General features: G+C 48.9%; 1 protein-coding gene across 1 annotated transcript in view; it reads right to left on the reverse strand.

Moving 5' to 3' along the window:
* Positions 1-363: 363 nt before the first annotated feature.
* The window catches only part of LOC132567204 (perilipin-3-like), a 34,290-nt gene continuing 8,632 nt past the window's right edge, over positions 364-26,021 (reverse strand). Inside the window, exons 2-8 of the mRNA XM_060232872.1 lie at positions 20,236-20,300; positions 15,738-15,933; positions 13,815-13,897; positions 8,748-9,789; positions 8,447-8,640; positions 4,963-5,091; positions 364-1,746 (exon numbers count right to left, since the gene is read on the reverse strand). Of these exons, the coding sequence (XP_060088855.1) occupies positions 1,084-1,746; positions 4,963-5,091; positions 8,447-8,640; positions 8,748-9,789; positions 13,815-13,897; positions 15,738-15,933; positions 20,236-20,300 (2,372 nt within the window). The 3' untranslated portion in view covers positions 364-1,083. The remainder of the gene's footprint in view (positions 1,747-4,962; positions 5,092-8,446; positions 8,641-8,747; positions 9,790-13,814; positions 13,898-15,737; positions 15,934-20,235; positions 20,301-26,021) is intronic.

Below are 26,021 nucleotides of genomic sequence, written 5' to 3' on the forward strand. Positions count from 1 at the left end.
GGTCCCTCCCCCACCCCCCCATCCCCGCTGCCCATGTCCTTCCACAAAACCTGCACACTACCACTTTTTTACTCCCCACCAGTGTTCCCTCTAAGCTAAGTTAGTGTGAGCTATCTCACAGTTCTTTAGCCTCTGGCTCACACTTTTTTTGTCTCAGCTCAGGAAAAATGGCCCCAGAGCAAACTAATTTATGCAGGAGCTCACAACTTTAATGCCAGGAGCTCATAAAGTAGAATTTTTGCTCACAAGGCTTCACAGTTTAGAGGGAGTACTGCTCCCCACCAATTTTAAAAATCCCGCTTCTAAAACCCACCTTTCTGAAAGCCCTCCATCCTCATCACCACTGGGGTCAAACAAAATCTCTTCCGCTGTCAAGACCACGAACTTTATTTTGTTCCAAAAACAAAAGAGCTATCACATTACATGTAAGAAGAAAGGGGTATCAGCAGTCGGTTTTATTCAGATACAAGTTGGCCAGCGTAGGGACATCCCACCTGCAAAACAGAGCTCACTCTAGCCAAGCCAAGCTCTCCCAATGCCAAAAGCAGAGGCAATTTTGGTTCTAAAAGCCTGCTTCACATCGAGAGAAACCCCCTCCTTTATTTCTCCATGAGCCTCTTTTTCAGGGCAAGCCTTCTATAAAAAGGAGGTTAATTCTGAGCAGGGATCGCTACAGAAGTTCAAGGGAGAGCCTCCACTAAAAGCTGACAATTCTGCTGAAAGAGAATAATTCTGAGAAAGGATGATGCTGATGCAGAATCAGAAGCAGCTATTTTAGACCAGCATGACAAATCATACAGAGAAGCAGCAGCCTGCCCCATCGCAGAGGAGTTGAGGAGGAATCCCTTTGCATGTCTGCAGCAGTGGGCAACTCTTAACTGGCGCAGAGATCAGAAGGAGGCAGAACCCAGAGGGTCATACAGAGGCACTGCAAGGAACTTCTTTTGAAAGGCCAATAAATAATGTATTTGCTTGAGAGGCGGCTGGGCTCGGCTGAGAAGAGTTTTCTGTCAGGGGTGGTGCAAGACAGCAAGGCCAGCCAAGAGAACTTCTCCAACAGCTTCAGGAAAAATATTGGAAACTTTATGGCTTCTTCTCAGGAGCTTCAGCGGCCTCATTCAGAGCACTTTTCCCTGCCTTTTTGGTTTCCCCTTCCCTCCCCTCGGCCTCTCTCTTTGCCCTCTTTGGCATTTCAAAAGTGGCTTCTTCTGCCTCCTGAGTCTTGGCCGCTTCTTTCACCTTTCCTGGCTCCCTGGCTCGCTCTGGCATCTTTGCCGTTTTGGGCACAGCCCTCAGCGGCTGGGAGGGCAACATCGTCTCCTTCTGAGCCCCACTCAACCTGGCGGTCTCGCCTGCATCCTTTGGTGCCTTCCTTGCTCTCTCTGGGCCGCCTGATGCAGGCGTTTCCGCCATTGTGACCTCCTCAGCACCAGCTGGCAGTGCCCGGAAAGGCCCCACGATCCAGTTCAGAGGCATGTTCAGCGCCACGTACTCCACCAGCATGTCCAGAGCCTCACGCGCCTTGGCGATCTGCTCGCGGCCCTGAACCAGGATGCGGGAGGACAAGTCTCGGAAAGACGTGGCAGATGAGAAAGAAGCTTGGAGCTGGCGGACGTTGCTGACGGCGCGGTCCACTTTCTCCTGGACGTTGCCAGGGAGGCCTTCGATGCTCGACATCAGCCGAAGGTAGGCTGGGCCCAGGTCTTGGGTGATCAAGCGAAGTAAAGTCAGAGTGCGTGATTCCACCTGCAGAGAGAAGGCAGAGCGGCAGAGGTCATGGGCAGGAGGAATGACGTCTGTGGCCCACTAAAGTTAGGATTCCCTCCATGGGTGGAATTCTAGCAGGAGCTCCTATGCATATTAGGCCACACCCCTGATGTAGCCAATCCTCCAAGAGCTTACAAGGCTATTTTTTGTAAGCTCTTGGAGGATTGGCTACATCAGGGGGTGGGGCCTAATATGCAAAAGAACTCCTGCTGGAATCCCACCCCTGTCTAGTAGATCTTCAGGCCCCAATTGGAGTTTGGCAAGCCTGGGGAGGACCATGTACACTGCACTGAGCTCCTTGGTGGAAAGGTGGGATAAAGCTGTGATGGACAGGTAGGTAGATAGGCCAGGAATATTGGCTGCACCCACTGGCCTTAAGCTGGCAAAGGCCTCTTTCTCCTCTGCAGTCTGAGTATTAACTGAGGCTTTGGGGTTCAGTCTGGGTGCCATCACCATCTCTCCCATAGCCCATGAAGTGGGAGACGCTTCATTATCTCATCTACCAGAAAAGGCCCACCTCACCCCACCGACTCACTTCCGGCAGAGGGAAAGGGCTCCAACTCCCCAACTGTAAATAACAGAGAAGACTTAGTCCGAATTCTTCCGCTATGCACCTCTGAGTGAGGTAAGAGCAGGCCTCATTTTGGGCAGGAGCTCACAGAAGCTGAGCTCCAGAACCTCTAAATTTTATTGTGCTCTTTCTTGCTTTCCCCCTCACCAAATACTGCTTCAGGGCTCCATTGTTCAAACCTCCTGTGAGAATTTTGCTGAACTCTACGATTTGACAAACTTTCTAATAATTCCCCACAAAAAAATGGGGAAATAACCAAAACATATAAAGCAGACAGATGGAAATCTTCCTCATGCTACTGTGGCCATGTAGGACAGGGGTGGGGAACCTTCAACCTAAGGGCCCTATGCGGCTCTCGAGGTCACTTGGTGTGGCCCTCGGGGATTGCTGGGCCAAACCGAGCCATGTGGCAGCCTCCCTGGGGCCTGGCTGGCCAGCAAGGATCGTGGGGCCCAGCCGCGCTGTACAGCAGCTTCCCCAGGGCCAGGCAAGGATCACAGGGCCCAGATGTACTGTGCAGCAGCCTCCCTGGGGTCTGGCTGGCCGGCCAGAATTACTGCAGGGCCTGGAAAAATTACTGTCACAGTTCAGTTTGCACTTGATTATCCCAGAGGGTGTGGCCTAATATGCTAATATTAGGGGATGTGGTCTAATATGCTACTGAGTTCCTGCTGGGCTTTTTCCCTGGATCTATGTATTTGCCTAGGGCAGAGGGTCCCGTGTGTGCGTGTGCCAGATTAAGCTCTCCCCACATGATTTCAAATAGAAAAACAGTTATTTGCATTAATTTTGCTAGCCTGAATCATTCTCCCTTGGCGGAGCACTGTTTTTTAAGTTGATAATGTTTTATGGCCCACGAATGATGTTATAAATATTCATATGGCCCTTGGCAGAAAAAAGGTTCCCCACCCCTGATGCAGGAGAAGGTAATCTAAAAAATGGGAGTAAGGCAATTATAATTCAAGAATAATTTTAAGGTAGATGCTGGAGGTTGCTTTTGCTGAGGCTCCACCGGCTGGGAAGGAAGGGAGGATTGTGACCAGAGTAACAGGGAGGGAAAAGAAGGGTCTTCTCTTCCCTCCCTGCTATCTTGGTTGCCCTCCCTTCCTCGCCATTAAAATAGCTGTGCCGGCGGGGCAGAAGCAGCTGCCCACCTCCCTGCGCTAGTTAAAGGGCCCGACGATCAGCGGTTTCGTGGGCCCTTTAACTAGCAGGGGGGCTGGGGCTGCTTCTGCCCCCACCCCACACTATATTGATGGTGGGGAAGGAAGGGAGGGTGGTGGTGAGGGGCAGGCAAGGAAGAGCTTCCCTTCCCTCCTTTCCCTGCTGCTTTCCCCGCCACCACCCTCCCTTCCTTTGCAGCCACTTGCCCCTTCCCCTCCCACCCAGCCCTGATCGCAGCGGCTTCTCCTCGCCCCTTCCCTCCCAGCCCCGATTGCCACTGCTTCTTCTCGCCTCTGCTGCCTGCCTCTCCCCCTGCCTCTCCCCCTGCCTGTTCCCGCGAGTAGCCCCATGCCTGCTGCCTACTCGCAGGGCTACTCATGCCTGTAACTAGAGGGAAGGTCGTGTGGGGCGCTGGGGGGGCATCAGTGCCCCTCGAAAAATGTAAATGCCCCCCCCCCCCGACCTTCCAAATCCTGGCTACGGCCCTGCCCCTGGGTAAGAGGCAAATTCTGCCAGAGCCTCCATGGCTCTTCACAGTAGGGAGACTGGCTGAAAGAGCCCTTTGCCTACTGGCTTTGTGTGTGAGAAAGCAGCAGCGAAGAAGTGGCCTCATAAAGGGGAGGCGTAATGGAAGATGTCCATTCCTTGTTATTCCCTCAGCAGGAGGGTCCTCAGCAATGTTAGCCCATGTGGTGTAGTGGTTAGACTAGTGTTGAACTAGGATCTGGGAGACCCAGGTTCAAATCCACACTTGTGCCTTGGAAGCTTGCTGGGTGACCTTTGGCCAGTCATGCACTCTCAGCCTAACATACCTCACAGTGCTGTTGTGAGGATAAAAGGATCCATCATGCAGCCTTCCCTCCTTTCCCATAGCCCTCCCATAGCCAAATCAGGCCCCCGGAGGGCTCCTATCAGGTCCCCAAGCAACTGACTGTCATCTGCTTCCTTCTCCCTTTCTCTTGCTTCCTTCTGCATCACAGCTTGCTTTGCCAGGCTTGCTTAATTGCATAGGAGCTACAGAGCAAAACCTCTATTTTCTCCACTGGCTGAGGCTCCTCCCTTGGGGAGGAAGAGGGGACAGCAGAGTTTGTTTTTCCAGTCTCTCTCAATCGCACAGCAGAGCTACTGAGCCAAGACTCTCTTCCTTCCCCCTCCTGATCCCCTGGGGAAGAAAGGAAGGAAGGAAAGAGCCAGAGCTTCCTTTGCCTAGTTCCCTGGATCCCATGGGAGAGATACAAAGAAAGCACCTTTAATATCAACAAGTGCTAATGTTTTAAGCATGTTTTAAGGGTGTTTTTTTTGTTTTAAAAAAATCTTTAATAGTGTTTAGAAATTGCTGCTTAATCTTAAATAGCTATACAGATGGCCCAGCCCAACAAGGTCTCATTTATATCAGATCTGGCCCTCATAACAAATGACTTTGACACCCCTGGATTAAGCAGTACAGAAGTGAGATATACCTCCATCGACGCGTCTCCTTGGGTCTGGCTCCCTCCGGGCTGCATCTGGACCCACTCCGACAAGACCTGGTGAAGTTTCTGCTGGGCCTCGTGGAACCGCTGTCCAACACCTTGTTTCACATTCTCGACCTACCAAAGCACAAAAGGGGCTCATTTAGATAACTAAGAATGTTTGCAGTGCGTTCAGAAAAGAAGGCCTAAAGCAGACTGGCAGATCCCAGGTCCAGGATCTTGGTTAGCAGGACCTGCAAAGACCTTTCTCTGATGGAAATCTTGGAGAAGCACTGCTAGGCAGAAGAGAGAATTTGCGTCTTCAGAGGCCTGACAGTTTAATAAGATATCTTCATATGCTCAAGGTTCCGCAACATAGGTGATTTGGTGGAAGTTTCATGGCTGAAATAACTTCAGTGGTTTCGAGGGCTCACATAGCTGGTCAAGTCTTGGTAGAAGACTTCATTCTTTTGGCATACAGAAAGCCCCTGAGTTCACTTTCAAGGAGATGATTTGGAAAGAAAGACCTTTGCCCAAGACTTAGCAAGAAACATGGTCCATGGATAGTACAAGACTAGATGGACCAATAGTCTGACTCTGTAGAAATCATCTTCAGGTGTCCCAGGGCTTTTTTTTTTGTAGTAGGAACTCCTTTGCATACTCCTTTGCGCACAGACCCCTGATGTAGCCAATCCTCCAAGAGCTTACAGGGCTCTTAGTGCAGGGCCTACTGTAAGCTCCAGGAGGACTGGCTACATCAGGGGTGTGTGGCTATAATATAGTGGGTTCAACGCAAGGAGGACATGATTGCAGTGATCATAGCTCTTTTTATTAGTTACAGCATGGTAATGGCTGAATCTAGGGTTGCCAAGTCCAATTCCAGAAATATCTGGGGACTTTGGGGGTGGAGCCAGGAGACTTTGGGGGTGGAGCCAGGAGACACTGGGGTGGAGCTAGGAGCAAGGGTGTGACAAGCACAATTGAACTCCAAAGGGAGTTCTGTCCATCACAATTAAAGGGACCTCACAACTTTTTAAATGCCTTCCTTCCTTTCACCCTCCCCTTCTCTGATTTCACCTCAGAGGCAGAGCGGAGCAGGCGACGCCGCTGCGCGGCTGCCACCTCTTCTCCGCTTCACCATAGCTGCTCCTCCAAGATGGGCTCAGCCTGGAGGAGCAGCTACGGTGAAGCGGAGAAGAGGCGGCAGCGCAGCGGCGTAGCCCGCTCCGCTCCGCCTCTGAGGTGAAATCAGAGAAGGGGAGGGTGGAGGCAGGCCAGGAGCGTGGCGAGCCGTGAGTCCGGGACCTAGAAGGACCCAGATTCACGGCTCGCCATGCTCCTGGCCTGCCTCCACCCTCCCCTTCTCTGATTTTACCTCAGAGGCGGAGTGGGCGATGCCGCTGCGCTGCCGCCGCCTCTTCTCTGCTTCATCTTAGCTGCTCCTCCGAGATGGGCTCAGCCTGAGCATCTCGGAGGAGCAGCTACGGTGAAGCGGAGAAGAGGCGGCAGCCGCGCAGCGGCGTCGCCCGCTCTGAGATGGGGCAGCTCGCCACGCTCCTTGGCGCCGTTTCCCCCCCTCCCCCCGTTTCCGTTTTTTTGGGGAGCGGGGGAAGAGGCTGGAAATCCTGGGGTCCCCCACCAGGGCGGGAGGGTTGGGAAGCCTAGCTGAATCAGAAGACTGCCTAACCGGGCCAAGGGGGCCAACTATATGAAGTTCAAGGTTTCCGTGCTAGGATGCCATTGGATCATTCAAACCAGCAGGGGGCCCGTGATTGGAGCAGGGCTGCAGGGATTTGGATCCTCCTGCCCATTGCTCCTGAATCCCCAAGCTCAGTCCTAAAGGCGCCAATGAACCAGGCAGGAACACTTGTAATAGTCTCATTAGTTTGCATACACAACAGTGGCCTAGTATGTAAAGGAGTTCCTGCTACAAAAAAAGCCCTGGTCCAATGTTAACCACTCCATGTGGGACTAGGACACCTTCTTCTAAGGCAATGTTCCCAGGTCCAGCCCCTCACCTTTCCAGCTGAAAAGAGCTCTGGTATAAGGAAAGGCCCTTCTTCGCTGTAGGCCTTGGAGAGATTTGCCAGCCCAATTACTCCCCACTAGCTCGCAATCAGTGCCATCCTAAGAAGAGTTATGCCTTTCTAAGCCCTGAGACTGAGAAGGGGGCAACTCTGCTTCAGACGATGTGCAAAGCTCCAGTTTGGTAGCAGGCAGCTTCATCTGTCTACATTCTGAAATGGCTACCTGAATGGCCTTTCTGTAGAAATACCCCAAGTAACATGCAGGAGGGGAAAAGCACATCACAAGAAAAAACAAGGCTGTTAAATCAAAATGGGTAGCAGTAGAAGAAGCAGGACTTTTTTGGTAGCAGGAACTCCTCTGCATATTAGGCCACACACCCCTGATGTAGCTTGGGTTGCCAAGTCCTCTTCATCCTCAAGCGGGGGAGACAAATGACATCACCCGGAAGTGACGTCATCAAAATGGTGGCGCCCATGCGGTGCCACTCTAGGCGTTTCTGGGAAAACGCTATGGTTTATTAGTTACAGCATGCTCTAGCCATTTGGGAGGTTAAAACTCTATGCTACAAAAGTACCATGGAGTTTTAACCTCCCAAATGGCTAGAGCGTCTGGGAAAACCATAGATTTTTCCTGGAAATGGCTAGAGCAGTCCTGCACAGGCGCCGCCATTTTGATGATGTCACTTCTGGGTGATATCATTGCAGGGGGAGGTTCCAGCGGATTGAGAATCTCCCGGGCAGAAGATTTCCCACCCGGACCAGGGGGGTTGGCAGCCCTAGATGTAGCCAATCCTCCTGGAGCTTACAGTAGGCCCTGTCCTAAGAGCCCTGTAAGCTCTTGGAGGATTGGCTACATCAGGGGGGTGGGGCCTAATATGTAAAGGATCTCCTGCTAGAATTTCACCCCTGCCTAGGAGGAAAGGCCAAAGAGTCTGGGACTTTCCCATTTAGAAAAGAGATGACTGTTAGAAGTTTCTAAAATTATGCATCGGGTGGAGAGAGTTGATGCAGAACTTTCCCCCCCTCTCCCAGAAGACTAGAATGAAGGCATCCAATGAAGCTGGCGGGCAATAGGTTCAGGATGGACAAGAGGAAATACTGCTTAAGAGTGATTAAAATGTGGAATCTGCTGCCAGAGGATATAGTGATGGCCACAGGAATAAGCAGCTTTAAAGGGAGATTAAATAGATCAATGGAGGATAAGTCTATCAATGGCCTCCAGAGGAACTGGATGATCACTGTGTGAGACAGGATGCTGAACTAGATACACCATGGGTCTGATCCAGCAGTGCTCTTCTGATGTTCTTATGAGAAGCAGAAGTGGTTGCCTTCCTTTGAAGAATCTTCCTTGGTGGTCACCCACCCAAGTACCGACCCTGCTTAGTTTCCAGCATCTGATGAGACTGGGCTATACCATGCCACCTACCCTTTGTCGGTGTGGCGAGGATAGCTAAAATTGGACTTACCAAGTTAAGGACCATCTGGAGCTGCAAAAGTATATTTTGAGTGCTTTCCTTAAGGATATGGAGCTTGCTGATGGAATGCATATAGGCCCGATGGCGTACTTTGTTGGAGAGGGATCCCAAGCGGATGAAGTAACTTTGCTGCCCATCCTTTGTGGAAGCCTTCTTTGAATCCGGTACTTCTGTGGCCAGCATTTCTGCAAAAGAAAGACAGGGCAGTCTCAGTTCTGAAAGGCAGATAAAAAGCAGTGTCTGAAAGACTCTTACATGGGCAGCACTACAAAGGAACTGGCTCTTTCCTTACCCAGCTCTTCCTGCGTCACGGGCAGGAACTGGTCCAGCATTCTCTCTGACTTCTCCAGCATAGCGTCCACTCCACTTGCTAACATCTGCTTCAGGAAGTTGGTCAGCTCAACAACTTGGTCACTGCTGTTCTCTGCAGGTTTGTATGGCCGGCCAGCCATGATATCCCTCGTTCCCTGGGCAGCTTGGAGAGCGGTGCTCACTGTAGAGGACACCACCGACTTGGTCAAGTCAACACTGTCTTGAACAGTCCCTTTGGTCAAGTTGATGATTTCGCCCACTCTGTTGGTCACAATATCTTTGGCCCCAAATGCGACATCCTTTGCAGTATTCACTGTGGAATTCACCACCATCTTGGTCAAGCCAACACTGTCCTGAACGGTCCCTTTGGTCAGGTTGACGATGTCAGCCACTCGGTGGGACACAAGATCTGTGGCCCCAAATGCAGCATCTTTTGCGGTGTTGACCGAGGACGTTACCACCGACTTGGTCAAGTCGACACTGTCCTGAACGGTCCCTTTGGTCAGGTTGACAATATCATTTACTCTATTTGTCACAAGATCCGTGGCCCCGAACGTGGCATCCTTGGTGGTGTCAGCTGTGGAATTCATCATTGAAATGGTCAAGTCAACACCATCTAGGACTGTCCCTTTGGTCAAGTTAATGATGTCGCCCATTCGATTGGCCACGAGGTCTGTGGCCCTGAATGCAGCGTCCTTTGCTGTGTTCATAGAGGAAGACATCACTGACTTGGTCAAGTCAACAGTGTCCTGAACGGTCCCTTTGGTCAAGTTGACAGCATCGAACACTCGATGGGCCATGAGATCTGTCGCCCCAAATGCAGCCTCCCTGGCAGTGTTGAGTGTGGAAGCCACTACTGTCTTGGTTAAGCCAACACTGTCATGCACAATATCCTTGGTGATGTCTGCAGCTTCTGCCACTCTTTGGGTTAAGATACCTTTGGCTCCAACAGCAGCGTCCTTGGCTGTGCTGACCGTGGAAGAAACCACTGTTTTGGTTAAGTTGCGGCCGTCTTCATACAGCTATATGTTGTGGGAGGAAGAGAAACCACAGAACACAACTCAAGTGGAAGGAAGAAAAGGCCTTATAGTTTTGCAGGGCTGTCTGGGGCCCTTTGAAAATCAGGAGACGGATAGATTGAGCTCTGTCGCCCTGCCACTGAGCCCCCAAGGCTAATAATTAGAAGATGGAATTACAAGCTACTTCACATTGTGGTAGCAGGAACTCCTTTGCATATTAGGCCACACACCCCTGATGTAGCCAATCCTCCAAGAGCTTACAGGGCTCTTAGTACAGGGCCTACTGTAAGCTCCAGGAGGATTGGCTACATCAGGGGTGTATGGCCTAATATGCAAAGAAGTTCCTGCTACAAAAAAAGCCCAGGGTATTACCATAACCCAGAATCCTCTTGGCTGGGGGAAACAAGAAATCCCAATGAAATCACATTCTGGGGCACTGTTTTTATGGACTATATTCTCCCAGCACATTCTTTGATAACTTCTGCTTCAAGACCTCTGCAATGCTTTGACTTTAATTTATACAGTGCTTTGGCTTTTTGTGTGTGTGGTGGTGTTCTTGGAGCATCTTTTAGTGTTGATTTTATTGTTAATGGAGTTTATGTTTTGTGTATTTTTCCCAGTGGCTCCCAGCCTTTTTGGCACCAGGGACCAGTTTTATGGAAGACAATTTTTCCATGGACCGGTGTGTGTGGGGAGGGTGGTGCTGGGTTTTTTGCTGCCCCAGGCTGCCCCCAAGCCCACACCCCATCCCTTCCCCCCCCCGGGGGGGTATTTAAATAAGGATCAGGTGAAGGTCTTTGCCTTACTCCTTGGCCCAGTTGCTAACAGGCCATAGACTGGTACCAGTCCACAGCTCAGGGGGTTGGGGCCCCCTGCTCTAAACAGTTTCATTGTTGAACTATTCTATTCTATTAGCTGCCTTCATCAAATCTCTGGAGAGGAGGTGGGGTTGCCCCAAATGTTGCCTAGGACTCAGGAGACCAGGACTAGGACTCAGGAGACCAGAATTCAAACTGGAAGATTCTTAACCTGTTCCTGGCCAGGGTGGACCAAAGAAAAACTGTAAATGTAGCTAAATTTCTGTCTTCTACTATTAAAATGGGACCAATAAGGCAAAAAGCCTCCTTGTAATGAAGTCTCAATGCACACGGGCTACAAAGCCAGTCAAATATTCTATTATAAATCGTGCAAATGATTGAGAGTAGTTAATTCCACAGTATATTCTATATAAGCAAGTGCACAGAAAAGAACACCTACCATTCATATAACAAGGAGCAGAGGAACTTCAGCCCAACTAATTGTAACCTTGAGGAAGTAGACAGATTTTTGAACATTCCCATCTGAGAATTTATTTTGGATTATTGTAAAGCTTGGATAAGGCCTCAGTGAAACAATGCACTGAATACCAGTTTCGCTTGTTAGCTGTACTGCTGGAATTGAGTTGGATTAAAGTTTGGATCGAGTTGGATTGACTGTCTTCTATATTCACCACATGACTTAGGATGGCAGAGATCCACTTGTAAAGAAGTTATTGACTGGGTTCAAGGACAAAAAGACTTACCAGTTGAACTGATGTGGATTCTCTGTTCCTCGTTATATTAATGGTGGATGTTCATTTCTATGCACTTATATAACAATATATTGTGGAATTAACTACTCTTGATCATTTGCACAGTTTATAATAGAATATTTGACTGGTTTCATAATTTGTGTGCATTGAGACTTTGTTACATGGAGGCTTCTTGATTTATTTGTTTCATTTCATCTGTGTTACTTGTTGCTTGGGTGGGGTGGGGGGGTGGGCTCCCTCTGGGTGTCCTGCCCCCCCAGGAAAAGTGCATGCGCAATACATCACCTCTCCTTTCCCGGTGTAGTGAACGCTGCGTGGTCACTGTCTGGCTATGCTTGGCAGATGGTCACTGCAATGGCCTCTCCTACATTACTGCATCCATGGCAACACCTTCTCGCTGGTTTCCCCCCCCCCCTCCCCGTTTTCACAGAGTTTGCCACGTCATGGTGCGACCGAATTGTCCGGCGGTATAACCGGATGGGCAGGCTGGGCTCACCAACCTTGCCAGCCAAGAGAAGGAAAACTCTTAACATCAAGCCTGGGCAGACAGAGCTTGTTAATGTAACATCTACCACCTGGAGGACTCGCTGCCGGCGTCCCGGCTTACTGGGCCATGGCAGATGACCCCATGGTGAAAGGGTGGAGCCAGTACTGCGCACACTGTGCTTCACCTAAAAATTCCTCTGCACAGGCCTGAAGGGTATCCACATCCACAACCCACAACATACCAAGTCCTGCAGCAATGGGCAAGGGGCGAAATGGCAGGTGGAATGAAGAAATCCCTTGGTACCTGTTGCATTAACCATCACCAGTGGTCTGACCTAGCCTCAGATCGAAAAGCATGGAGGCACACCATCCACCAGGCTGCCTCTTCCTTTGAGAACGCACGCATAGCTGGTCTTGAGGACAAAAGGAGATTGAGGAAGAATCGTACTGCTACAGCACCAACCCCAAATCAGACTTTTCCCTGCAGCCACTGTGGCCGGACCTGCCTGTCCCGCATTGGTCTTGTCAGCCACCAGCGAGCCTGCAGCAGACGTGGACTACTGCACCTTTCTTAAATCTTCGTTCGCGAAGTCAAGCTGAGAGAGAGACTTGTTGCTTAGCCTGAAGGTGGGACCAGGAGATCTGCTGTTACAACTGATCTCCAGCTGGCAGAGAAAATGGCTGCTTTGGAGGGTGGACTCTGTGGCCTTGTACCCTGATGAGGCCCCTCCCCAAACCCTGCCCTCTCCAGAAAGCGTTGGATGAGGACTCAGGAGACCAGAATTCAAACCAAAAGATTCTTAACCTGTTCCTGGCCAGGGTGGACCAAAGAATAACTGTACATGTAGCTAAATTTCTGCCCTCTGATATTAAAATATGGGCTAAGAAAATGCCTTCTTGTGTATAATTTACTCTGGTAACCTCCAGCCCTTCTTAATGTCTGATGTACAAGGCTGAATGATACATGTAGAAAGAGTTTTGGAGGGCATCTGTGCTCGTCTGCAGTAAAACAGCCAGAAGCAACTTAAGAGACCAATTTGGATTTTGGGGTGTGAGCTTTCAGGAGTCAGAGGTCATACCTCTTTTAAATGTTGTTGGTCTCTAAGGTGCTACTAAGCTCGTATCTACAAGGAAGGGAGGGAGGGAGGGAGGAAGGAAGGAAGGAAGGAAGGAAGGAAGGAAGGAAGGAAGGAAGGAAGGGAGGGAGGAGGGAGGAAGGAAGGAAGGAAGGAAGGGAGGGAGGAAGGAAGGAAGGAAGGAGGGAAGGAAGGGAGGGAGGAAGGAAGGAAGGAGGGAAGGAAGGAGGGAAGGAAGGAAGGGAGGAAGGAAGGAAGGAGGGAAGGAAGGAAGGAAGGAAGGAAGGAAGGAAGGAAGGAAGGAAGGAAGGAAGGAAGGAAGGAAGGAAGGAAGGAAGGAAGGAAGGAAGGAAGGCTTTTTGTAGCAGGAATTTATTTGCATATTAGGCCACATCCCTTGATGTAGCTAATCTACTGGAGCTTACAGTAGGTCCTGTACTAAGAGCCCTATAGGCTCTTGGAGAATTAGCTACATCAGAAGTGTGGCCTAATATGCAAAGGAGTTCCTGCTACAAAAAATGTCCCTGGATACCTCTGAGTCAGGTACCACGGCATTTTAGGTAACACATCCCTGATGTAGCCAATCCTCCAAGAGCTTACAGGGCTCTTCGTACAGGGCCTACTGTAAGCTCTTGGAGGATTGGCTACATCAGGGGTGTGTGGCCTAATAGGCAAAGGAGGTCCTGCTACAAAAAAAGCCCTGGAAGGAAGGAAGATTTTTGGGAAATTAATTAATTTAATCAAGAATCATCTGTGAGAAATCTGGAAGCAGGTTCTCAGCCTAGCCTATCTTAAAGAGATGTTGTGAGGACAAAACAGTGGGGCGGTTATACTGACCTGTGGTGTTTCTTGAAGATAAAACCAGGTATAGGTGTAGAGAGAAAAGTTGTGCTTACCTGAGTGGGCTGCTGGTGAAGGCAGGGCAAGGTCTCCTCTATTCTGTCCAGCCCCTGGTTCACATACTTGTTCACTGCTGAAACTAGGCAGAAATGGATATTCACGTGATTTAAAACTCCCAGCTTTGAAACAGACTGAAAGTATAATGACTTCTCTTTGCTTTGAGTTTTGGTAATGTTGGGTTTGTATGAGTGTATGTGTTTTAAAAAGGTAATCCCCTGTGCAAGCACCAGTTGTTTCTGGCTCTGGGGTGACGTCGCATCACGACGTTTTCATGGCAGACCTTTTACGGGGTGGTTTGCCATTGCCTCCCCAGTCATCTACACTTCTTCCCCAGCAAGCTGGGGACTCATTTTACCGACCTCAGAAGGATGGAAGGCTGAGTCAACCTCAAGCTGGCTACCTGAACCCAGCTTCTGCCAGGTTCAAACTCAGGTCATGAGTAGAGAGCTCAGACTGCAGTACTGCAGCTTTACCACTCTGTGCCACAGGACCCTTCATGTGTGTTTTACCGTTTATCTAAATGCCTGAAGTCTCTGGGTGTGGTGCATGAACTCTGAGCAGTTCCTTTGGAGACACCAAGTTAGATCAGCAGTTCTAGAACAATAAGGACTCCAGTCATGCCAGAACAGAAATTGAGATCCATAAAGATGAAGAGATGTTCTGGCTTTATTGTTCTGCCTTCATTTCAAGAAAGGCCTTGCAAGACCAGACAGGAACTGCATGTTTAGTCAAGTTTATCACTTGCCAAGCAGCTGAGGCTGTACAACTCAGGTACTGCAAGGCATTCTTTTCAAGAGCTTAGAGGAGTCAACCAATCTAAAAGGAGTTTCCCTTAACAAAAAGGGATCCTGGGGTTTTCAAGGCAGGAGAAGAACAGAGGTGGGTGGCTGTTGCCTTCCTCTGCATGGAAAGTCTGGTCTTCCTTGGTAGTCTCCCATTCAGGGTGTTTTTGGGAGCAGGAACTCCTCTGCATATTAGGCTACCCCCCTCCCAATGTAGCCAATCCTCAAAGAGCTTACTGTAGGCCCTATACTAAGAGCCCTTGGAGGATTGGCTGCCAGGGGGAGTGGCCTAATATGCAAAGGAGTTCCTGTCACAGAAAAAGCCCTGTGACTGATCCTGCTTAGCTTCCAAGGCTCTGATACGATCAGGCTAGGCTGGGCTATCAGGCTGCTGAAGGGAGGAAAATGGCCTTCAAACTGGGGCACTGTTGTTCAAAGATATGGCAAACCCCTAGACTCCACCTGTGGCATATTTGTTTGCAAACATCTTGGAGCTAGCTATGAGGATTATAAAGTTGTCCAACCCTCTGCAAAACAGATTCTCTCTGAAATACAGGATAAAAATGTAATAAACCCGCCCCACACCCCAAAATGTAACCTTAAGTGACCCAAAGTGAAGAGATCTGAAACATTAAGCAATTTAGTTTCAGAGGATAGCCATAGTCTGCAGTAGAAGAGCCAGATTCGAATCCAGGAACACCGTAGAGACCTGACAAGATTTTTGGAGAATGAAATCTCAAGAGACAAAGGTCCCTTCTTCAGATACCTGACCAAGCGTTGGCTCTCAAAAGCTCATACCCCCCTCCCCAAAAAAAATCTGGTCAGCCTCAAAAGGTGCTACCGGACTTGAATGAAGTAATTTAGTACCTGCAGGGCTTTTTTTGAGCAGGAATGCACAAAGCTCTGGTTGACGGTGTCAGGGGTGTGGCCTAATAGGCAAATAAGTTCCTGCTGGGCTGTTTCTACAAAAAAAGTCCTGTGTGAAGCAATGGTGGTGTCAGGGGGGTGTCCTAATATGCAAATGAGCTCTTTCTCGACTTTTTCTACAAAAAAGCTCTGAGTGGTGTGGAATGTGAAACTGCCCCAACCGATTGACATCCCCCCTCCCTTCACCCAGTGGGTGACCTTATTACTCACTGCGGGGCACGACGTGGTTGAGAACGGGCTTTGTGCCTCCAATGACAATCCCCACGGCCACTGCAGTCACCGTCTCCAGCACATGGGCAGCCTTGTTGAAATACGGATGCCTTTCTTTGGCCTGGTTATATAAAGAGGCACAGAGGCTGTACATGGCGCTGATCAAGGGTAAGCTGATCACTCGGGTCACGACGTTCTGGAGGAGGGAGATGGTGAGACTATCAAGATTCGAACCCAAAGCTTCCAGCTTTTGATGCCCACCAATGCAACATTTCAGTGCAGTCCCTAGTGCTGATCTTGGTGGCCCTTCCCCTCTGTTTGTTTGCAGAGGGCTTGGGGTGCACTCTTACTCAAAGTATTCTGTGGAGTCTTGTACAGCACCTAGCACCCAGCAGGGGCTTCATTGTTTGAGTAGAATAATGGCTGGACTACTGCAATGTATCCATCATAGGGCAACCCATGAGGACAACCGAGAGGCTTCAGCTAGTTCAAAATGTGTCTGTCCAGCTGCTTGCTTGCTTGCTATCTATCTATCTATCTATCTATCTATCTATCTATCTATCTATCTATCTATCTGTCTGTCTGTCTGTCTGTCTGTCTGTCTGTCTGTCTGTCTGTCTGTCTGTCTGTCTGTCTGTCTGTCTGTCTGTCTGTCTGTCTGTCTGTCTGTCTGTTATTGTTAATTTGTATTCCACCCTTTCCCACAAGTGGGCTCAGGGCAGATAACAACAAAAGTTAAAACAATTAAAAACTCCAAGCTGAAACCATAGGATACAATAAAACAAACAACATATATGTCACAGACAGCGGTTTCCAATTGGGCACCTTATATATATCAATACAACAGTAGGCTCAGAGATGGAATAATAGATTAAAATAAGATAACATCCTGACAGGCAAGGGAGGCCAAGCAGATGGAAATAAGGCTGTCCACTGGCTCAACTGAAGGCCCAGCGGAACAGCTCCGTCTTGCAGGGCCCGGATCTCAACAGGGAGCTGATTCCACCGGGCCGGGGCCGAGGCCGACTAGGCGCTGGCCCTGGTTGAGGCAAGTGGGACGTCCTTTGGGTCAGGGGCGGTCAGGAGATGTTGCAAAGCAGAATGCAGCGATCTGTGGGGCGCATATGTGGAGAGGCGGTCCCGCAGGTGTGTCGGTCCCAGGCCTTAAATAAGGCTTTAAATGTTAAGACCAAAACAATGAAGCGGATCCAGTACTCTCGTGGTAGCCAGTGCAATTGGTGCAGTACTGGCCGAATGCTTGCCCCTAAAGGCAATGAAGTTACCAGCCGTGCTGCCGCATTTTGCACCAGCTGGAGTTTCTGGGTCAGCCTCAAGGGCAAGCCTGTGTAGAGTGAGTTGCAGTAGTCCAGCCTGGAAGTGACCCTTGCATGGATCGCTGTAGCTATGGCCTGGGAGGACAGGTAGGGCGCTAGTTGTCTAATCTGCCAAAGATAGGAAAAGGCAGATCGAGCAACTGTTGTGATCTGGGCCTCCGTGGAAGTGAGGCATCCAGTATCACTCCCAGGCTCTTCACCTTCTGGACCAGCACAAGAGATGCACCGTCCAGGGTTGGGAGCTGCATGCCCAACTCTAACTCCCCATGGCTCAAGTACAGGGCCTCCATCTTAATTGGATTACGTTTCAGCCAATTTAATCGCTAGCAGGTGTGACTTAAAGAGAGCACACCTTGCCATTTTTACAGGCTTTTTAATGAGTGCTGGTATTCTGAGCAAAGCTCAGATTGCTGATGCTGATCTTTATGGGTGTAGAGATGACCTGAGGCCAGGTTTCCTAGAGGGTTACCTTTTCTCACGTGCACCTGCCATCTGATTGGGGTCACCATCAGGGACTTGCTCTGTTCACCCCCATATTCCAAGGCCAAGTGGATGAGCACAAATGACGAGGCCTTCCTAGTGGTATCACCTTTGCTCTGGAACTCCCCACAGAGGCTCGCCTGGTGCTGTCATTAACCCTTTTGGTGCCAGCAAAGCCATTTTTATTCTGTCAACCCTCTTCCTTGTCGTTAGTTCTTTTTAGACTCTGGTTTTCAAAGGTTCCCGTCATGCTGTTCTTAGGATATTTATGATTTGTGAGCCAGGTTTTCATGTGTTTTATGGTATTTTAAATAGCTGCTTCTCTTTTGGCTTGAATATCCTTATTGATTTTGCTGCAAATTGTTGATGATAGAAAGGGGCATCAAGTCACAGCTGGCTCATGCTGACCCGGTAGGGTTTTCAAGGCAAGAGATGTTTGAGGTGGCGTGCCATTGCCTGCCGCTGCCCGGTAGGGTTTTCAAGGCAAGAGATGTTTGAGGTGGCGTGCCATTGCCTGCCGCTGCCTAGTGACCCTGGACTTCCCGGGAGGTCTCCCGTCCAAGAATCATCCAGAGCTTCGCTTCTGAGATCTGATGAGATCAGGCTAGCCTGGGGCATCCAGGTCATAAGAACTAGGGTGAGTTAGTGTGAGCTGGCTGATTTTTAGCCACTGGCTCACACATTTTTGTCTGAGCTCAGGAAAAATGACCCCAGAGCAAAGTAATTGATGCAGTAGCTCACAACTTTGATGCCAGCAGCTCGCAAAATAGAATTTTTGCTCACAAGATTCCACAATGTAGAGCAGTCTGTGGCCTGTTAGCAACAGGGCTTTGAGTTGTATAATTATTCATTATACATTACAAGATAATAATAATAATAATGGCAAAAACAACAACATTGGATTTATACCTGCCCTCCACTCTGAATTTCAGAGTCTCAGAGTGGCTCACAATCTCCTTTATCTTCCTCCCCCACAACAGACAACCTGTGAGGTAGGTGGGGCTGAGAGAGCTCTGACAGAAGCTGCCCTTCCAAGGACAACTCTGCGAGAGCTATGGCTGACCCAAGGCCATTCCAGCAGCTGCAAGTGAAGGAGTGGGGAATCAAACCTGGTTCTTCCAGAAGAGTTTGTGCACTTAACCACCACACCAAACTAATAGAAATAAAGTGCACAATTGTACCATCTTGCCCCCCAGTCCGTGAAAAAATTGTCTTCCACAAAACCAGTCCCTGGTGCCAAAAAGGTTGGGGATCACTGGTTTAGAAGGAGTATTGGTTACCAGATGTCCTCTCTTTGGTGTATCCCTCCCCTCCCCAAACCCATCCCTCTCCCAGATCCACCCCCAAAGTCTCCAGGTATTTCTCAACCCAGAGCTGGTAATCCTAGGTGTGGAGTGGCAGAGTGGTCTGCACTTCCTGGAGTATTTATACAAAAGAAATGAAGCCCATCTGTAAATAAAGCACATTTACATGTACTGTGCATTCCGATTCTGGAGGCCGCGAAGCCATATGCCAGCCCTATGCACCACCAGCCAGCTTGAGATTTCTAAAATATATATTATACATATTCTTGATCTTAATCCAAATTTGCTGCCAAAAATTGGGTCTCAAAGAGACTTCCAGGAGTCAAATTTAATTTTTTTTGGGGGGGGGATTTATAAATCTCACTGAAAATCCCATAAAACTGATAGTTCTTTTTGCTCTTCATCTAATGGCAGCTGGATTTCTCCAGGGAATTCCCTCACACTTCCGCCTGCATACTGTTATTGACCAGAAACTTGATTTTTAAAAGATTCTTAGGAAATATGCTGGCCTTGTGTATTTCACAAGGGCATGCATCATCTGCTTCCCAGGTATGGATAGCAACCTTCAGGAGAAAGCTGGGGATCCCCCAGAATTACACGGCATCTCCAGAAAACGGAGTAGGGTTGGCAGTCCCCAGGTGGGGGCAGGGGATCCCCCAGTTTGGAGGCTCCCCCTCCATTTCAGGGTCATCAGAAAGGGGGGGGGAGGAAAATGTCTGCTGCACACTCCATTATTCCCTATGGAGATCAATTCCCATAGAGTATAATGGAGAATTGATCTGTGGGTATCTGGGGCTCTGGGGGGCCTGTTTTTTGAGAATAGCAATATAGCAACTGGTGCCTCTCTCCAAAATACCCTCCAAGTTTCAAAAGAATTGTACCCCCTGGGGTATGAGCCCTAAAAGAAGGTTCCCCTATCCTTCATAATTTCCAGCGGAGGGAGGGCATTTAAAATGTGTGCGGCCCTTTAAATGTGATGGCCAGAATTCCCTTTGGAGTTCAATCATGCTTGTCACAATCTTTCTCCTGGCTCCACCCCCAAAGTCCCCAGATTTTTCTTGAATTGGACTTGACAACCTTAAAACGGAGATCAGTTCCCCGGAGAAAGTGCTCTGGAGGGTGAACTCTGTAGCACTGTACTCCACTGTCTTCCCCCGCTGGCTCCACCTCCAAATCTCCAGGAGTCTCCCAACCTGGATCTGGCAGCCCCACCCTCCATCTCCCATCGGTGGCTGGGGGAACCTGGCAGCCCTATTCCCGGGGCGGGGGGTGGAGCCCCTTCTCTCCCACTTAATCCTGAAACCTGGACCTGTCCGGATAGCAGCACTTCCTGCATTTGGGGGCCAGATGGTCATGAGTGCAGTGCATGGGTTTACCTACCTCCTTCATGAGCACTTCAGGATTGTCTCCTTTGACATCCGTGGCTGCCTCACTGGTGGACGTGTCTGTAATGAGAGGGGGAGCAAGAAAACGGGATGTTGGTCAGTAATATTCATTCAGAGAGGCTAGGTTTGGCAGGTCTGGGTTGGAAAATACCTGGAGACTTTGGGGGCAGATCCAGGAGAGGGTGGGGTTTGGGGAGGGGAGGGGCCTCAGCAGGGTACAAGGCCATAGAGCCCACCCTTGAAAGCAGCCATTTTCTCCAGGGGAGCTGATCTCTGCCAGCTGGAGATCAGTTGTAAAACTGGGAGACCTCCAAGCCCCACCTGGAGGCTGGCAACCCTAAGAGAGGTAGTTTTGAGGAGCTAGCCCTTTGGCCCTTCCATAATTACGGCCCACTTGGGATGTCCAAGCAAAGGGCTGTTTAACCCCTTCCTGCCCAGTGTGATCAGCAGCGGAGGTTTCGTGGGAGCCCTTCTGGGAGCCCTTCTAGTGTTTCTGTGACTCCTTTCTGGTACAGGCCAGTGAGCAGCTAACATATATAAACTGAAATCTCAAACCCTCTTTTGCTAATGTCTGTGAAGAGAAGCTCAGATTAAAAGCTCTTTGCCCCTGTTGCTTCTCACCTGCATGGGAGAAAATGGCTGAGTTTCTCATTAAAGATATGAGAGGTACGTGGTGGGGCTGTCAAGTTCCCACTGGGGGGCAGGGGATCCCCCGCTTTGGCGGGCCCTAACCCACCAGCTGGGAGGAGGCTACTGGGGGAATCTTCCTCCTCCAAAGAGTCCTGTTGCCATGCAGATTGTGAGGCGGCAAGAAGTGACATATCGTGCTGGGCGCATCACACAGGGACGCTATAAGAATCTGTGGGAAACTCTATGGTTTTATGCAAGGGATGCTCTAGCAATGTGGGGAAAAACTCTATAGTTCCTCCCACATTACTAGAGCGTCCCTCGTGTGAAACCATAGAGTTTCCTGCGAATTCCTAGAGTGTCCCTGTGCAACGTGCCCGGCATGATACATCACTTCCAAGTGATGTCATCATGCTGTGTGTGGAAAAAAGTCCCCCTCTGGCAGTGGCAGGGGACTTGGCAACCAGGAAGAGCCCTGATGGGTCCGACCAGTGGTCCATCTAGTCCAACATCCTGTTTCACACAATGGCCAGCCAGTACCTCTAGATAGCCAGCACCAGGACAGAGAAGCCAAGGCCTTCCCCTGATATTGTCTCCTCACACTGATATTCAGAGGTTGACTGCCTCTGAATGTGGAGGTTCACCTTAGTCACCATAGCTAGTAGCCACCAGTGGACTTGTCCTCCATGAATCTGTCTAATCCCTTATGAAAGCCATCTGTGGCCGTGACCATTACTGTAACCTCTGGCAACAAATTCTATATTTTTATTACTGACTGTGTAAAGGGAGGGAGAAAAAGTTCTCTATCGCCCTTCATGCATGACCATTTCCCTTGCTTTCACCCTGCTTGGTAAGCAGAAGGCCCCAGGTTCAATCCCTGGCATCTCCACTAAAAAAGGCTCCAGGCAAATTGGTATGAAAAACCTCAGCTTGAGACCCTGGAGAGCTGCTGCCAGTCTGAGTAGACAATACTGACTTTGATGGACCAAGGGGCTGATTCAGTATAAGGCAGCTTCATATGTTCATATATGTTTAATTAATAAAGCATTTCGAGTATTCTAGGGTTTAGAAATATACTGCCTCTGCACAAGGAGGCTCCATTTAGTGCTTTTGGGTATGGAGAGGACGATGCTCTTTCACAAATGATTCTTGTGCTTCCCGTAAGCTGCTTCAGGCCATGTTCATCTTTTCACCTGTAGACTGTGGGAAGTCCCATGGGAACAGACAAAGGCCACTGGCTGACAAAGGTCCGCCTTCCTACACTTCGTATCTCATGAACTGATCGTGGCTTGAATTGCCCACACAGGTTGTTTGGCAACCTGTTTGCACCCCGTGCGTATTGCAAGGTCTTGGTGCACCCATTTGTTTTGACAGAGAGTGCCAAACTGGTTTTGTGCCCCACTTTTTACTCCCACACACTCCAGATACTGAAATATCTGGCAGGGCATTTAGCAGAAAAGCCAGTCCGTCTCTCAGAACATCATGGAGGCCAACCTTTTTCAGCCTGGGGGCACCTTTGGAATTCTGGTGGGCACAGCCTCAAAATGGCTGTTGCAGGAGATGGAGCCAGCCACAAAATGGCTGCTGCAGCTTACCTCCAAGCAGACTTCTGTTGTAGGGTTGCCAATCCCCAGGTGGGGGCAGGGGAATCCCCCAGTTTGGAGGCCCTCCCCCCACTTTAGTGTCATCAGAAAGCAGGAGGGGGTCTGCTGGACACTCCATTATTTCCCGTGGAGACCGATTCCCATAGGGTATAATGGAGAATTGATCCATGAGTATCTGGGGTTCTGGGGGGCTGTTCTTTGAGGTAGAGGCACCAAATTTGCAGCATAGCATCCAGTGCCTCTCCTCAAAACACCCTCCAAGTTTCAAAAAGTTTGGACCAATTCTATGAGCCCCAAAAGAAGGTGCCCCTATCCTTCATTATTTCCAATGGAGGGAAGTCATTTAAAAGTTGTGCAGTCCCTTTAAATGTGATGGCCACAGCTCCCTTTGGAGATCAGTTGTGCTTGTCACAACCTTGCTCTCTGGATGGACAGAACTCCCTATGGAGTTCAATTATGCTTGCTCCTGACTCCACGCCCAATGTCTCCTGGCTCCACCCCAACATTTCCTGGTTCCACCCCCAAAGTCTCCTAGCTCCACCCCCAAAATCCTCAGATATACGGTATCTTGAACTGGACTTGGCAACTCTGTTCTTTTGTGGCAGCTGCTGCCAAAGCAACATTTTTAAAAATCTGCACCAAATCCAGTGGCCAATCAGAAGCCTTGCTGGGCAAAGACCCCACTTGGCACTCTCCAGTTCCCAAAGGTGGTGCCGGGAAAGGTGTTGCAGGGGCATTGCGGACTCCTGTGGGAGGCAGAGGCAGAGGGCAACCACCAGAGCCAGGCGCTGCTCAACAATGGCTCTTAAGTCAGGGGCCTCCCTCACAAAGGAGATTCATTCCCTCCCCCCCCCCACCTGAATTTTGGGCAGCAACTCCAGAAGGATGGACATCTGCTTGGAAAAGGGAGCCCGAAGGCATCTCCTCTCACATCCAGACAAGGCGGAATGCCACTGGAATTCAGAGGAAGGTATAAAAAGGTAAAGCACCAGTCATTTCCGACTCTGGGGTGATGTCGCATCAGGATGCTTTCTTGGCAGACTTTTAATGGGGTGGTTTGCCCTTGCCTTCCCCAGTTGTCTACACTTTCCCCCCAGTGAGCTGGGTACTCATTTTACTGACCTTGGAAGGATGGAAGGCTGAATCAACCTGGAGCTAGCTATCTCAACCCAGCTTCCGCTGGGATTGAACTTAGGTTGTGAGCAGAGAACTTGGACTGTGGTACTGCAACTTTACCACCCTGTGTCATGGGGCTCTTAGAGGAGGGTGTAGCAGCCCCCTTACTGGCCTAAACTGGTAGCCTGGGGATGGAGCTCAGGAAGTGCAATTCCAGTTGCGATGCCCGCTGTCTATTCTGTCTTGCATTTCATGATTTGGATAGTTGCATAGAGTTCCACAAAGGCAAAACTACTCTCGATCATTGCAATACTTTGTCCCATCTAATTTCTAAATACACTATTGGGGAAAAGATGAAATTGTATGTAGCCTTTTTAGACGTAAAGGGAGCATTTGATTCAATTGACAGAGACCTGTTGTGGGATAAACTGGAACAAACAAGTATTGATAAAAGACTCCTTATGCTCATTAAAAAATTATATACTTTCAACTTTTGTCAAGTCAAATGCTCTTTATCAGGCAATCTTACGTCAAAAATCCCGTTAAGAAAGGGGGTTAAACAAGGTTGTGTGTTGGCCCCCTTTTTGTTTAACCTCTTTCTTAATGATCTTGCTCCCTTTTTGTCAGATACTGACCATCATAGTCCAAAACTTGGTGCCAGACACGTTCCCTTACTGTTATATGCGGACGATACAGTCTTACTATCTTGTTCCAGAATTCGATTAAAGCGTTTGCTTGTTCGCTGTATCACCTTCCTTGATAACAATAAGCTCCTATTGAACTATGACAAATCTAAAATTGTTGTTTTTTCCAAATCTTGGAAACCAACTAAATGGTCAATAGGCGGCAAAGAGATAGAACAGGTAAAATACTACAAATACCTAGGAATTCATTTTCAATATAACACACTTTGGACTAATCATCGTAACTGAATAATTAAGTCAGTCAATGTTAGCGTTGCAGCTATCCAGCGCTTCTTTTACAGCAGAGGCAATCAGTTTATCCCAGCCGCGCTAAAAATCTTTAAGGCTAAAGTGACACCGCAGCTTTTATATGGGGTCCCAGTGTGGATCACAGCCTTGGATAATAACATTGAAGGTGTCCAATCAAAATTCCTACGGAAAATTCTGGGATTTCCAAAGTGCGTACCATATGCAGTTTTATGTTTAGAAACAGAGACGAATCTTGTGGAAACACAAGCATGGCTAATGTCACTTAAATACTGGCTTCGGCTACATTTCCACTCTGACTCAGAGAGCCTTTTATATCAACTGTTCTCAGAATCTAATTTGTCAAATTGGCTAGTATTTATTGAGAGGAAAATAAAATCTATGGGCATTGATTTAGATTCACTTCTTATGCTATCCTTAAAAGAAGCTTTTTTGAAACTTAACCTCAGAATTTTAGATATTGAAATGCAAACGTTATATAGCCTGGCCAACAAGTCCTGCTCCCCGCTGAATTTCAAACTTCCTCCTTCAGTAGGGAAATTAGCGTCGTATTTCTCCTCTCTGCAAGCTCCACAGCAACGGCGTGCGTTCTCGTTAATGAGATGTAATGCATTACCATCTGCTATCCTATTTGGTAGATTTAACAGGATTGAGTACTCTAATAGACATTGTCTTTGTAATTCCAAGGGTATTGAAACTATTTCCCATGTACTACTGAACTGTCCTCTTTATGATACCTTAGCAGATATGTTGGGCTGTGCTGATTCAGGCAAAGTCCACAAACGTTTAAATGACACTTGCGCTGAGGTAACTTTAATGGTGGCTAGATTTCTCCAACAGGCCATGGAAATACGACAGAGAATGGTTCTTGAATGACCACATTTTATCTTTTAATTATTTAATTTGGCTAAACTCGACTCATATATATTTTACTTATTTTATGTATTTTAGCTCCCTATGTACTTTATAATCTAGGATTTTATATTATTTATATTGCTATTCTATTGCTAAATCTGTTTTATGCCAATAAAGGCTTGCTATTTGCTATCATGATTTCCAAACTATATTAATGACAAACACAACTCTCACACGAAAACTTACATTCTGAATAAAACTTTGTTGGTCTTAAAGGTGCACTTGACTCCTACTTTGTTCTACTGCTTCAGACCAAAGCGGCTGCCCGCCTGGATCTAACAACTAGGCTTCCCAATCCCCAGGTCCCAGCGGGGGATCCCCTGGTTTTACAGGCTTCCCCCCTCCCCCAGCCAGCTGCCCGGCGGGGGAAGCTCCACCCCCACAGCCATTGTGCACCTCCAGGAACGATTCCCATAGGGAATGATGGGGAATTGATCTGCAGGTGTCTGGGGCTCTGGGGGGGGGCTGTTTTTTGAGGTAGAGGTGCCAAATTTTCTGTATAGCATCTAGTGCCTCTCCCCAAAATACCTCCCAAGTTTCAAAAGGATTGGACCAGGGGGTCCATTTTT

Source organism: Heteronotia binoei, chromosome 2, assembly GCF_032191835.1.
Source record: "Heteronotia binoei isolate CCM8104 ecotype False Entrance Well chromosome 2, APGP_CSIRO_Hbin_v1, whole genome shotgun sequence".
Lineage (NCBI taxonomy): Eukaryota > Metazoa > Chordata > Lepidosauria > Squamata > Gekkonidae > Heteronotia > Heteronotia binoei.